At 38.6% G+C, this 14829-nt stretch overlaps 1 protein-coding gene across 3 annotated transcripts in view; it reads right to left on the minus strand.

Moving 5' to 3' along the window:
* The window catches only part of wwox (WW domain containing oxidoreductase), a 157703-nt gene that overhangs the window by 73242 nt on the left and 69632 nt on the right, over positions 1 to 14829 (minus strand). Inside the window, exons 9-10 of one of the 3 annotated variants that reach the window (XR_008605819.1) lie at positions 6132 to 6276; positions 5450 to 5953 (exon numbers count right to left, since the gene is read on the minus strand). The exons of 1 other annotated variant lie outside the window; for it this stretch is intronic. Coding sequence is in view for 1 of the 2 variants with exons in the window: in XM_055027700.1 (XP_054883675.1) it covers positions 6244 to 6276 (33 nt within the window). In the remaining variant the exon portion in view is untranslated. Of the gene's footprint in view, positions 1 to 5448; positions 6277 to 14829 lie in introns of those variants that run through there. One more of the 3 variants, XM_055027700.1, reaches the window with a different exon arrangement.

The raw sequence follows: 14829 nt of genomic DNA on the forward strand, positions 1-14829 counted from the left end.
CGCACACACTGCACGTGCATCTGCATACACAGTCTACTGTACCACACAGGGAGACAAGGCTGGGAAGGTGTGGAAGAAAAAAAAGGAAAGTGATGCAGTGTGAAAGACAACTGAAAGGATGAAATACAAAAGAAAGCCTCATAACTGTTCTCGTTAAGTTTTCTGAATGCCTTCATCAAGATAAATTCAGGAAATGAAGCTGGTTTGTTGGTTAAGCTGACCAAGACCACAAGGTCATTCATGGGTGCCGTTTTCCAAAACACTCAGGGCTAATTCTTGTTTTTTATTCCTGCTTCTCTGCACTAAGTCGCAGTACATAATATATTAAAAAGGTTCAGCCTTAAAAAGCAGAGGGCAGAGTGTTTATGTCTCAATACACATCTACATCTCTGAAAGGAAGAATTATTCATTTTCATCTGATAACCTTCACCTTCAGGGTAATTTGAAAACTTTGAAGGGTTTTGTGATCACATGTGCACTTGTTCATTTATTTATATCTGCCTGAGATCTGCATAATTTTATATTTATACAACACCTGCAGTTTCATACAAATGTCCAAACAGAATAAAAGTTCAAATAAAAAGTTTAAAAGAAAAATAAATCAGAATTAGCATGTCAGACCTGAAAATGGTATTGACTAAATTGTAATATTTTGGTTCTAAATACTTGCTGTACATTTCAAAGGAGTTTTAGATTTTAAAGTATTTAATGAAAAGAAGATAAACCTGATGATCACTGATTTGAGTAAAACAATGAATAATAAGATTGAAACTTCAAATCCCTGCTTTAGTTTCTTACAGTAAAAAAAACAAAAACAATGTGTTATTATAATGATATATTATCCAGAAATGAACCAGTCATACTTTTATCAGCCAGTTTGCGGGTAAAAGTATGCTGGCTTATGATGCTGGTTGGTCATTGCAATATAAATGTGTGCAATACTGCAATCACAAAGGACTGCTTGAATGCAATAGTTCAAGTGTCACACTTTCAAATCTTGCCTGACAGTAAATGTGGCATCCCAATGTTTAGCCTGTCCAAATTGTCAGAAATGGTAAAAAAAAATTTAATCTCTTCCAAAAAAGTTGCAAAAAAATAAACCTACTAACATTATACAGCCAATCTAGAGCTAAACCATTCCCAGTTTCTACAGACTCGAAAGTAACCCCACAACTCAAGTCCAACATAAAGTTGTGCATAGGAAAAACACTGACTCTGGTTCATTAGTTGTGTTGGAAGCCAAGGAGGAGGAGGCGGATGGTTGGAGCCCCTCCTTGTGCCTGCTAAAATATTCATCAGACTCCCTGAGAGCATGTCTGCTAATAGTTACACATGGAAAAGGAGAAAGAAGTGAGAAGGAGGAGGAGGAGAGGGCTGGGTGCAAGGCAAGGAGGAGAAATTGGGGAGATGAGTGATGCTCCCTGTGTGCATGTCAGCTAATAGTCAAACATGAAGCGCTCGAATAGAAGGAAAAGCTGGCAGAGTACGAGGGGTTTGTTTGGATAGTGAGGCTAAAATCACCAGGGATGCAACCATGTTAAAAAGCAAAGGTGAGAAAGAGAAACAGAACAGAAGATGGAGAAAAAAACAGAGTAAAAGAAAAGTTAAAGATTGAGAGGAACTAATCACTCGTTTTCTTCCTCCCCTGCCATCACTTGGCCTGTGGAGCCGCATTCCAGATTGATTAAAAGCTCCTCTTGTAATTGTCAGATCTTGTAGGAACTGTTTCTGTGTTTTGGTGAGGGTGGTGGGGGGTTATCTTTGTGAGCATGTCAGAAAACAAAACTCAATTTCAATCACGTCAAGCAGTGTAACAGTCACTATAGCACATCAATCAGAGCTCCCACTCAAACAAAGAAAATATCTATATTTATATATTGTTGACATTTTTTTGTTTCTTTCTTTTTTTTTTTGTCTTTCAGAAAGAGCAGTTCAGGTAGCTTAGCCGAATTTGCAACTGTGCATAAACATACACACACTACTCAGGGATACACACTGACTCACACACACGCAGTCATTTCTCCAGTCATTAAAATGAGAAACAGCCGATGGTGTAGGAGCTGTTGAAATACCATTAAGAAATGGAGATAAATGCAGTGGATCCCGGCCTACTATGGCAGCCTCACCACCGTAAATCAGACAGTGACGAATATTACACAGACCAGGCTGCATGCATATGAGCACACAAATCCACATTCAGACAAAACACATGGGCTTGCAAGCATGGACAAACACACACACACACACACACACCTGCACACAAACTGAACAAACAATTTCTGCAGCAACTTAAAAATAATCTCAGTTTGTGGATTAATGAATAATTACCCTAATTAAATGTTTCCTGATGATCTGTTATGATATATGGATGATTATTGTGTTTGGCGATGATTAAATAATAGTATAATGTAGTGGTTAAATTACATAATTAAGAACTGAATTAACTTGAATTTAATAATTTTGTGGCTAACAGTGAAATACAGTAATAGAAAACTCCCAAAGATTCAGCTGAAGGTAGAGTTTTTTGTTATTTCCCTTGCTTTATCATCAGTACAGTAAAGAAAATCCCTGCTGGGCAAACAAAGCTCTTTCCAACAATAACCACCATATCAAACACATCTTATGTCTAATAATGACAAAAGTGTTAATATCAATGCTGCAAACCAGAAAAGGACAATCTTCCAATCCCAGCTGTTCTGTGAAGGCCTCAGAAGTTTGTTAGAGAAAATTAGTGATCAAACACCATCGTGAAGACCAAGAAACACAACAGAGTGCTCAGAGATGAAGCTTTAAACATTTTATAGATACCGTTTGAGATCTCTTCCACAATGGAAAGAGTTTGGCACAACAGTAAACTCAACAACACATGGCCTGAACCAACAGGGAGATAAATAATCAGAAAAGCAGGCAAGCGAACCATAGTAATTCAGGAGGACCGGCAGGGATTCACAGCTCAGGTAGAAGAATCTGTTTTCCCACAAGCGATGAAAGCAACACAATTAGTATGTGGAAGAAGCTGCATTGTTCTCCTGAAACATTTTCCCCCACCATATGACCTTGGTGAAACATGGTGATGGCAGCATCATGCAGAAGGAATGCTTTTTTATTTAATTCTTTAAATTATGCAATTTCCTATTCTGCACAGCTTTATGATGGTTTATTACCAAAAATCCCACTAAAGTTGATGCTTCTGCCATTACAATGTGGAAAAGTTTAAAGGATATGAATACTTTTGCATTACACTGTATCTACTCTGATGTTATTCCGACTGTGTTAGCAAGCCTAATGTAAACCGATAAAAAGAGGCTAACCTTATAAGTAGGGTCGATGCTTATTTAAAAGCTCATTGATTAACAGTTGTGATTATTGATTAGGCCATGTGACCCAGACAGAACTGATGGATCTGACAGGTTGGAGTCACAGACAGACAAGCAGTGGAAGATGGAGGGCGACCCGCCTACGAGTCAGATAAACTTGAAGACAGACGCACACAATCACTAAAGACAGTCCTGCTCTCACTCATGCGTGTTTCCATTTTGAAGAGATTATTTCAAGTATCTGTTATTATCTGTACAGCACTTGAACCTCTCCAGTAATTTGGCCCAAACCACTATCTCTCTCTCGCTCGCTCCGCCGCCGCCTGATTCACTTCTCCCTACAGTTCAGTGCAGAGCGTCTGCATGTGAAGGAGATAGTAAGCAGTAATATTCAATTATTGTATGCACGGCGTTCACGTACCGCCCCTAAATTGATTTCTTTCAGAACGAGAGGCATCACTCAGCACTGACACACAGCCATGTTTCCCCCACCCCTTCATCTAGTGCATCCCACGCAAATTACTCCTCCATCTGCTCTCCCTCACCATTCTGCACGTTTTACCCCCTTCCTTCTCTTCTCCACGTTTCTTTGCTCTGGTCTCATCCTCTCCTCTCCCTGTCAGGCTAACACAGCTATCTGTGGTTGGAGACAAAACAGCCTGCTTAATCTGGCTTTAATCTCTTTGCATTGTAATGGAGACATGCTTGTTTTGTTTTACTGTTTGACTGAAGCTGTGCAGTCAACTCTCACCGCAGAGGGACACTGTCCTGAAGAAAGTTTTTTGAAAATTTTCTTCCAATCAAAATATTTATATCAATAATGCAATTTTACATTTTCACTGAACTTTCTGCGTGAGGCCTAATTGAGGACGAGAAGACATACATGCATTTATTCCTAATTAAATTACAATCTGAAATTATCATTTGAACTGAAAAAGGAGGTTATATTTGTTTGGCTTGTGTCTCTCTTTCAACTGGAGGCATTTGTGCAAGTTTTCATGCGGCACATTATACCATCATCATAAAGACCTTTACAATTGGTTCTTTAATAAAGTCACCCAGAGAGAGGAAACGACTCTAATCAATACTTCATATAGCAGGGATTATTGTTTGTTCAGAGTCAACATAGATGCACAACATCGAGGCTCAATATTTATGTAAAGTTGGAATTGATTTGTTCATAAAAAGCAGAAAATTTTAGATTTAGGTGTCAGAATTGTTTTTCAAATTTACACACATTTTATCATTCTTATAATGAAGAGCAGGATTCCAGGTCTTAAAAAAACCTACATTCAAACAAAATCACGTACATAAATACATATATGTATTCACCGACACCTCTCAACGCAAACACACACACGCACACACACATAGCCCCCTTGTCTCTCCTTTTCTAATTAAAGGGACCTCTCTGCCCTGTGTGTGTGTGTGATATTGACACTTAGCTCCGTACAATAAACTTTATTGGCAAGCCCTGCTTGATTACAGCACTAAACTAGAATAACAAGGAATATGGGAGGAGGGGACGTGGATTATATACTAAACAGACATTAGAGAGCTCTATTCAAATATCAGGTGCTTTTTAATAGGAAGCCAAGAAAGAAGGGCCTCCGTTTACGAAGCATCCGGCAGTAAGACGATACTGAAACATGGTCTGCAAAGATAAAAAAAGACTCAGTTGAAATAAAATAAAGTAGGAAAAACATAAAGACAAAGGAATAAGAGATATATTCCGAAGGATGCAGAGAAGGAAAAGTGGGATAGATTTCCCGTCATTAATGATCTATGGAAAATACTCTGTCTATTTTCAGATATACTGTTAATGGCTGCTTGCTGCCATTAAAATCGTTGCTTTCCTGAACACAGCCATTCACGTATTGGCTGCTGTTTCATCTAATATTCATCTACTGGAGGTCAGGGGCGGCAGCGCTGGAATGCTTAATTTGTGCACACAAATTAACGGCAGACAGCAAAAGTTTTAGACGGGAACCGAATAGAAATTAAAAAATGCTGAGCGATTTTTCTAACTAGAAATTAAACAAAAAATAATCTAAGAAGCTCTTAATTGTTTTTTAAAACTCCAACAGATCAGGGGACAGGAAAAGCTTTAAAAAAAATAAAAGGACTTAACTTTTTTTCTCATCAATAGTGTCTAAAAGAATTCTGCAAAGCTTTCCAATGGTCTTCTCATCTTGGACATCAAATTATAATTCAAGCATTATTAATTTCATCCAGAAGATGAGGCAAAATTTGTTTTCCTGTTTGAGTTTCCTAACTTTTGATTTTTCTTTCTTTTTTTTTTTTTTTTTTTTGAGGGGGTAGAGGATTCAAAAAGACTGGAGAGTTTTTAATTATTTCATGAAACTTCCTGCAAAAGAAATTATACAGAAACAGCAAAAATATGTTTGAATTAATGCACTTTGTATTTGATTCTGAGAGAAAGCAGATAAGTGATTTCACCTGAGTGGCAGCTGTTAGTCCCAAAGCCTCAACATTTTCCCTGCTGTGGTTTCTCTGCTCAGACAGTTGAACTACAATGACCCCTGATGGGCAAAAGCGGTACTGAGTCATTGAATGCTTCACACAAGAGGTTCCAGTTCTTTGTAAACCTTTGGCTTTGCACCAGCTCCTGATTGCTGAGACAAAACACACAAACAGTAGGGAGGATAAACAGAAAGGTCACTCATCGTTCTGTTTAAAATCCTCACATCAAATCTCGCTGTCATATTTTGAACTGCTTTGAGTTTTTTCATTCTCTTTTATTCATCAACACTCAACCCTGCATGACCCAGCGTCTCTCCCCATCCCCCCCACCTTTTTTTTGCCTTTCCCTCTCTCGAGGCCTTGGCACCCTTGACAGGGTCTCTCCCGCTGGGCATGTTGGCAGAGGAGCGTCTCTGATTCACCCACAGCGTGCCCTCTGGCTTTAACAGGCTGGCACAAGGACACGGAGCCGGGGCTGAAAGAGAGAGGGAGCCGAGCGTAGAGCTAAAACCAACAGAACCGTATATCACACTGAAAGTTTTCACAGATTAGGTGGGTGTTAAGTTATAACAGTTTTAGGTCTCTGGTTTCTGTGAGGAAGGCAGAAAAGGATGATTAGGAACTACTGTGGCATGTGCCCCGTTGGGTAAAAAGCAGAGAAAGGTAAGCAGCGTCACCTTGAACAGCCACTGACCCCACACACCTTTATGGCGTCTCCAATTAGGGGAGCAGGAGGGAGGACGAGAGAGTTACAAAAAGGGAGAGACTGAGAGAGAGAAAGAAAGAGGGGGAGAGATGTATTTCAAAAATGTAGTTCAATAAAGAGCACTGACCCAAATGGCATCCAGTAATTCTTCCCTGTGCCAGAGGAGGTTCAATAATCAAAAACTTCATCAAGCTTGCCCCCCTCTGCTCTCCTCCTCTCCCCTCCTCAGTCTGCAGCGCCTTCTAAAGCCCCACCTTCTGGAGCCTCTTAGACTTAAAGAGAGCATATTTAGTACAGAACCTATTCGGTGCATCCAGAACACGCATCAAAGAAGATCCTGCTAACCCCACTTCAACATTTTATTTTAATTAGTAGGTTCCATCATCTCTTTGATCTTTTTCCATTCTAGTGTCAGAAGAAAATGTCCATTTCCACTTTATGAAAGTTGTTTGATAAGTGAAGACTTCTAAGCACTGATCTTAACATTTTAAAGAAAGTTCTGGAAAACAGAAGAATGTGAAATACTTATTGAACTTTCATGCCATAACCACAAAGTTCAATGACCTTTTGACCCGCTCATTCTGACCCCTGAGTATCAGGGCAGCATTGGCTCAGGAAGCTGAAGTTCATCTTGTAACCAGTTCGAATCCCTGTTCTGTCCGTCCCAGTTATTGTCCAGTTACTACGTAGTTCACAACAATCTAAATATATATAACGATATAATGCAATGTATATTATGTTGAAGTCCTCAGATCTGATAAAGAGCAATAAAAGTAAGGGACTTTTACCATTTACCATGATTGTGCTTTGATGTAACCAATCCATTGTAGTTCTGGCTGTCTGTTCGGGGTTATCGCCCAGTAGAAAGATAAATGTCCGCTCCAGACTAAACCTTTTAGTTTTCTCCAACAGATTTTCCAGTAGAATTGTCCTATATTTTTTTCCCCTAATGTATAAATGCATGCAGTTATGCTATATAAATGACTGGATGTATGTGAATATTTGTCTGGTTAAAAGGTACCATATATGCAAGTACATTTGTTGATTTGTATGCGACCATGTGTGTATATTTCTGGTGTGAATGCATCAAATTAAATTACATACAGTACACTTGATTTAGACAGTCTTTATTTACTACTTGGTAAATAGTAGTAAATACTATTTACTTGGTAAATAGTAGTAAATAAAGACAGTTTTAAGACTGTCTACATATGCATCTTACCTTTCAGTTGTGCACTGCTTTATGTCGGTGTATGACGCTGAATTCCAATAAAACACAGTAGTTTGTGGTTGTTATGTGACAGAGGAGGACCCTATATCTCATCATCAATGATCTGGAGCAAAAAAACGGAACAAACTTCTTTCTAGCACTCTAATTCAAATCCATCTCAATGACAATGTCAGCAGTGCATATCAAATCTGTCACTGCCATGTTGAGATGGATGTGGGAGGACAGGAATATGAAAGAAAATAATACAATTAAGGTCTGTCTCGAGCACCAAGTTTCCATCGATCCTTTCCCTCTCTTTTCCAATACACTATGGACTTAACATGGACTTATTCTTTCTTAAGCACAAGTGGGACCACTCCTTCCTGCTGGGGAGCAACGCTCACACAATGCTTCAAAAGAACATTTTGTTTATATGTTCAATACCAGAAACATCAATAAAATTATCCATTCATTAATTTCCTCTTCAATACAAATTTAATGCAGAGCCACGGAGTAGCCAGCTCATATCCAATAAGGACATCTATCCCCGATCACTCAGCAAAGTGCTTCCAGTTGCACACACACGCGCATCAATAGGACTCTCCCTAAAACAGCTATTCCTCACAGACTGACTCAATACTGCAGAGCGACAGGAATTAAAGAAAAGAGGAAATAAGAAGCGTGGGAGTGGAATGGGAGGGAGAATTATTATATCTTAAACACAACTGTCAAGGTGAGATTTTTCACCCTGAACGGTCAAGAGAGAAACAACGAGGGGAAGTTTTCTGTTTTAGTTTGGGGTGAGACATGCAGGGCTTTGCAGAATTATCCATTATCCTTTGAAATTGTCCATATTTTGTCATGTTACATCCAATAACTTCTTTTTTTTATGATTGACTAACATAAAGTTGTGCATAATTTTGAAGTTGATAAAAAAATGATGCATAGTTTTGAAATTGTTTTTAGATTAAAAAGAATTGAAGATATGGTGTGTTATTCAGTCCACCTGACTCAAAACTTTCCATAATCATCTTTTGCTGGTTATGCAAAGCTGTACACAAAGCTGTGTAGACAAGCTATGGATGTCTACACAGAGTGAAATATCCATCATCTTTTTCAACATCTTTGCGCGTTCTCTCTGTGCATATGTGGGTTCTCTTCGGGTACTCCGGCTTCCTCTTACAGTCAAAAACATGACTGTAAGGTTAATTGTTTCTGTGTTGACCTACGACAGACTGGCGAACGCAGTTGGAGATAGGCACCAGCAACTCCCGACCCCACTAGGGACAAGGGTGGACATATAATGGATGTATCATCTTTAACAAGGATAAATTAGCAGCTAAGCTCACTCAAGTTTTGTTGATTTAAAATCAGTTGTTTTGCAAAAGTTTCAAGAAAGGTTGAATTTCCTAAAGTTAAAAGGAATAAAACAAATTACAGATGAATATTTTATTGTCTTTTTCTCCAAGTCACTCTTTCTCCACTAAACATTTTTGCAAAATAAATAAACTGTAAAATTGCTGTTTTGTAATTACAATAAACCTTTAGAGTGTCAAAAGTAAAAGCAACATAGAAACACTGATGACAAGAAGTAATGATTTAGGACTGATGAAGAAAATTAAGTAAAGTTTAAAGCTAAAGCAGGTTGAAAATAAAGCTGAAGAAAATTAAGTTAGATATAGGAGAACATTCTTATGTCTGTCTTTCACTGCGACATCTTTAAGGAGGAGTCACACGGCAGGAGCAACAGTACCATATTCCGTGATCCGATCTATAGCTTTCTGTTGCATGAGATTAGGAAATGTTTGAAAACAGTATTAGTATCGAATATGATACAGGTATAGAACCCGGCTGAACTGCTGCCCGCAGAACCAATGACAACACCAGACAAGAGCTGTGAGCTGCATGTGTGTGCGTTTATCGCATTAGAGCTGGCGATATGACACAGGAGCCAGGGTTCACCGGTCAAGTGGAGTCAAACCAGGTAGACGATTGGCTGATCAGGTCTGAGTGTAATGAACAATCAATGGTTGAATGCATTAGCTTAATCTAATGGGCCAGGTGGGAGAGGACAACGTTAGACGCATGGAGCGCATGATTGAGCACAACATGCAACAGCGATGCAATCAATAACACATGGAGTGGTCTAACCCCCTTGGGGAGGATGGAAGGGGGAGGTCCCCACTTCTGGAAGAACCCGCTTTACAGGCATTCAGGATGTGAGCTGTGAGTTTGTGTGTGGGTGTAAATATGTATGCATGGTTGCTTAGTGGAAAACAGAAAAGGAACCAAGCTGTATTAGTCTGATTGATTAGATTATGAAATGAAATGAGGGAAATCAACCCCTTTAGTTTCTGGCCAGTACCCAACCACACCTCAGTGAGCAGATACAGTTGATTCTGTTCATATCAGAGAGATGCAGCAAAACAGACAAATTTGGAGTAACTAATATGAGTTATTTCAGAAGGGAAAAACAGAATACAAATAACAATGAAAAGAAATACATCACTGCATTCGGACAATTGGAGGAAGGAGAGGGGAAACCTTCTTCAAATTTAGGCCTGCCCCACGAGGGAAATGACTTGCTGCAGTGAGTTATTTGACCTCCCTTATTGCTGGTGATTAGTTTTATGTGAACCTGTTTGTAGGTTAAAAGCACAGCTGAGGCTCCTAGTACAACAACATGCATAACAGAGGTGATTCACTTCTATAACCCCTTTCAGACCTAAGTGTTTAAATGCAAAGTGTGTGAAGCTAAATAGGTTCACAAAATGCAGATGTGCAACATATGTCTGCACATCCAACATGCTATGTTAGTGGATACTCAAGAGAGCAAAGCAGTATAAAATTTTTCAAATGCCTAAAATGTGGGGGTCAAGGGGGAAGAGATCAATTAACAAGGATCGAACTAAGAAGATATTTATGGCGTAAAGAAGCAGAAGAGAGATGACAAGTTAGGGACAAGAGCTAGTCAGAGCAGAGGACAGTCATGGGTCAATACTTGAAGCATATTCTGCTGACACTGCACAGTTCAACACAATACACACATACACACACATTTTTACATTCTTATGTACAAAAGTAGAAAGATATACCAATCAATTCGCTCAACCAAAGTCAATGACTCAAGAGGGAAAAGGAAAAACATGCAAATATTGAACATAAAGGAAAGTCGTGCATCCAAACTCGAGATATCCTCATACTTTCTACAGAAATTTTTTAATTAACATCAAGGCCATCTAAATTAAACTCCCAATGCCTCAATTTTATCTGCATTGAGCCATGCAAAATTGTTTTTGTTCAACCAGTTTATAAAAATCACTGTTATTAAAGCTTGCTTTTGTGAGATCCAAAACAGTATAATAATCTAGATACTTTCAGGTGTAAGTGCATTGAAATATGTTATCCCAACATTAGACTGCTCTGTGTGGAAACTTGATTGACAGGAGCAAAGCTTGACTTTACTTAGGATGGAAAATATATTTCTCAATTAAGATCTCTTTGGAAACAAAGCATAAAACTATGTGAATTTTGTGTAACACTGTCATGTTAGAGCAGCATACTAAGGCTAACTTGAAGAAATATATATGGATTGAAATATATAACATTTCATCGGCTTCAGATGAAACAAATTTTAATAAAGGGTTAGGAAATACAAAGAGCAGTTTGGGTTCATTTGTGACCTCCTGGACTAGTCGTAGCTGGTGATGCACTCTTAGATTCATTTTGTTACGCCTGTGACTCCTGCAAAGGTTCACCACTGTTCCATGTTTTTGTGGATATAGGCTCTAATTTGGTAATCTGAAATCCAAATGTCTATAGCCATTTCCAGATTTAAAATATTTTTTTCAAATATTCTTGAATTTTATCAGTTCAGAGCATCTAAGTGATTTCTTCAGTAATCATTTCATAGAAATTAGCTATTTACATAGGGACACATTGCTTTGGACAGTTTCTGTTAATTATTATTTAAAGTGATCATTTTAAGGCAAATTTTGTATTGCCTCAAGTTATCTTTGTATATCTGTTTGCATGAAAAAGCACTTTGAACAGGACTTTTGCTGAAATGAGCTATACAAATAAATCTGACTTAACTTGAAAGCCAAGAAAAATGTGTTATGTGTTTCGTTGCCTAATTAGAAATACAATCGCATTCTGTTGCAAATTCATCCCTCTGATTCCCTCTGAGATTTCGCAGAAAAGAATAAAAAACAAAAATGAAGAGGCAGTTTTGGGGTCTATCAGTATCCAATCAGGAAGTGGATGGTGTCATTTTTCTATAGCCATTAGACTGCAAACAACATTAACTTCATAATGACTAGTTAATGGAAAACCCATGTCTGTTGCCCTTTTAATTAACTGATCAAGAGGAATTAAATTAGAACATTTAATGATAAATGATTAATCAATTGTTCAAAGATAAATCACACAGAGTTGAGGTAAAGATTCCTGGTATGGCGAAATGAATATAGACATCAACTTGGTCGTGCAGTAACACCATATTATCATAACACCTACATATTTAATTATCTCTTCAATAAATTAATCAAATAGAAAAAAATAGAACTGCTGGAGTCAAACAAGATGAGCACTAAGTAGGTACACAACTGCGACAGTTATATTCCTCATGGTGATTTTCCTGTGTGCTTGTGTGTGTATGTGTGTTTAAGCTTCTGGTAAAAGAGAGGTCTGTGATAGGGGCCTCTCCATCTTTGAAATGAATTAGCGTGTTGCGCCTTATTGAGTGAAGCTCACTGTTTAAGTGAAACTGATGAGAGATGTGAGTGCAACAGCGACTGGGCTATAAGTATGTGGCTGAGGTCACAGGTTAATCCCTATTGATTCGCTCCGCCGTCTCCATACAGCCGCGCAGGACGACAGCAGAGGAGCAGCCCACTTCTACAGTCAGCTATCTGAGTAGAGCAAACATGGGATGAAAATCACTGTCGCCTTCAAGAGCACACATCCTACGTTGGCGGATGCTAAAGAGGGTACGGACAAGAAAATTGAGCATCATCTAATCTCTAAATAGGTAGTTAAACAGACTCTCCTTAGACAGACTGCAGATCGTGACCTTCTCAGCATCACAGAGATATGATCATGTTCATACCATCAAGTGCACTTGTTCTCATTATAAAAAATCTATAGACAAGGGCAGGCAAGTATTTATAGAAAACTGATTTAACTTAAAAAAATAAAAAATACGCAGACACGGAAGGAGATATATCATTTGAATGCTACCTACAAATCTAAAAATCACAGCAACCACTGACAGACCACCCGGAGAAACCCAAATAATACCTTAGCCAAGCTGTATTTATTAACAATCTCATCCCACAGGAGGACAGGTGAAATATTACATTAATATGAACAACTATTAATAATAAGCCCCCTTCCTCCTCCTGCTCTCCCCCAACTCTTTCCCCATCACTCCTTCTCTCTCCATCTCAATCGCCCCCCCATCCCCCGCCCTCTGTCTCTCTGCCTCTAATCCTATCATGCGGGCAATAAGTGTATGCACCATGAGCACATTTAATTTCTGCGGTTGGTTTTCAGCGAGCCCAGAGGTGAGCCTTAATAAGGATCAATGGCACTTTATCTGGGACAGCACCCACTTCACAGCATGCAAATTACACGGCAACCCTTAAAAAAAGAAATGGATTTAATTAAAAAATGTAGAACCACGGGCTCTGGAAATTCAATTAAAGGATTTATGCAAAGGTTGGCTAGCTTTTTGTGTTGCAGTTCCTGCTTATATAATGAGCTTTTCATATTAAAAATCAATAGGTAATCTGGGCTAGGGGATCGGCTGCTTATGTACATTTTTGAAATCAATTTGAAAAATAGTCCATCAGCTCTGTGTCACAACAAAGAGCGGAGGGGGTGTTGTGTATGGGTGCGTGTGTGTGAAAGTGTGTGTGTCTGTGTGTCAAATTGTGAGGGTCAGTGGTAAGAAAGCAGAGCTGCTAGCGGAGTGACACTGAGGTGATAGGTTTTATATTTCTCCCCTCAGAGGGTACAGACGCTCTAAAGAAAGAGTACAGGGTAAGTGGGAAGGGATGTCTCTCTGGTTAGGTCAGTTTCTGGTTCTTTGGTATGTTCTGATCCCTTCCATTAGAGAGACAGCACTCTGGCAACGAGCGTCTAGTTGGTTCTGACCTGTGGCTCCAGGGTAATTTAGGAAAACCCCGACTCAGACTCAGTCCAGACTCGGCCATCACCTGTTGGGGAGACGTCCTAATGGTCTCCCCGAGGTGTTCAGAAAAGGTGGAACATAAGGCTTTTCTTTTTTTCACCCTTTACAATCCTTGGATTATGGTATTTCTTGACAGAAAGATCTTAATTTTTGTTCATTTTAATGATTACAGCTCACAGTATTTCATATTAAAAGAAGTAATATAACACACACAACAAAGAGAAGCAATTATTAAGACAGAAATACGATAATATGACCCTCTTTTTATGAGTAGGACTGCTGACTTCTTAGTTATCCATGAAGTCATTAAGAAAACAAAATAAATAAATAAAAAGTCTTAATTCTGCAAATACAGAACTTGAGGAAAATGTTGAGCGTTCCTTCCAGTTGAAACAGACAACAGGACCTGAAGCTGTACAGCTTAGCTGAATTGTGTCCCTGTGCTCATTTCATATTACTTTTATTTTAAATTACATGTTTTTCCTTGATTGACTTCATGAAATGTACCGATTTATGTTTAATCATTTTTCTTGTAATTAAACATAAGAAACATAAGAAACATTAAAGCTGGCTGTTCATACATTTACTGAACTAAATGCTTGAACTACATCACCATGTTTCTAATAAATTTGAATTCCACTTTTTGAATTGAAACAAAGAAATATATTTTCAATTATTTTCTAAATTCCAGAGAAGGGCCTGTGCAGTATGTCACAAATAGGAAGGGGTACAACATCATTTTTTGCAGTAACCAGCAGCTGAAAACAGGAACTCTGGAAGCAAAAAGTTTGGTGTAAAATGATCGTTTTCCACTTCGACGTCACCCATTTTCAGCAGGGATATTGTTCGTGCCCCTTTCACACTCATGTTGTATAACTGCGCGCAGGCACGAGGGATGAATGACTGACTGCATACA

The sequence above is a fragment of the Poeciliopsis prolifica genome, unplaced genomic scaffold (genome assembly GCF_027474105.1).
Source record: "Poeciliopsis prolifica strain line A6 unplaced genomic scaffold, Auburn_PproV2 SCAFFOLD001, whole genome shotgun sequence".
Lineage (NCBI taxonomy): Eukaryota > Metazoa > Chordata > Actinopteri > Cyprinodontiformes > Poeciliidae > Poeciliopsis > Poeciliopsis prolifica.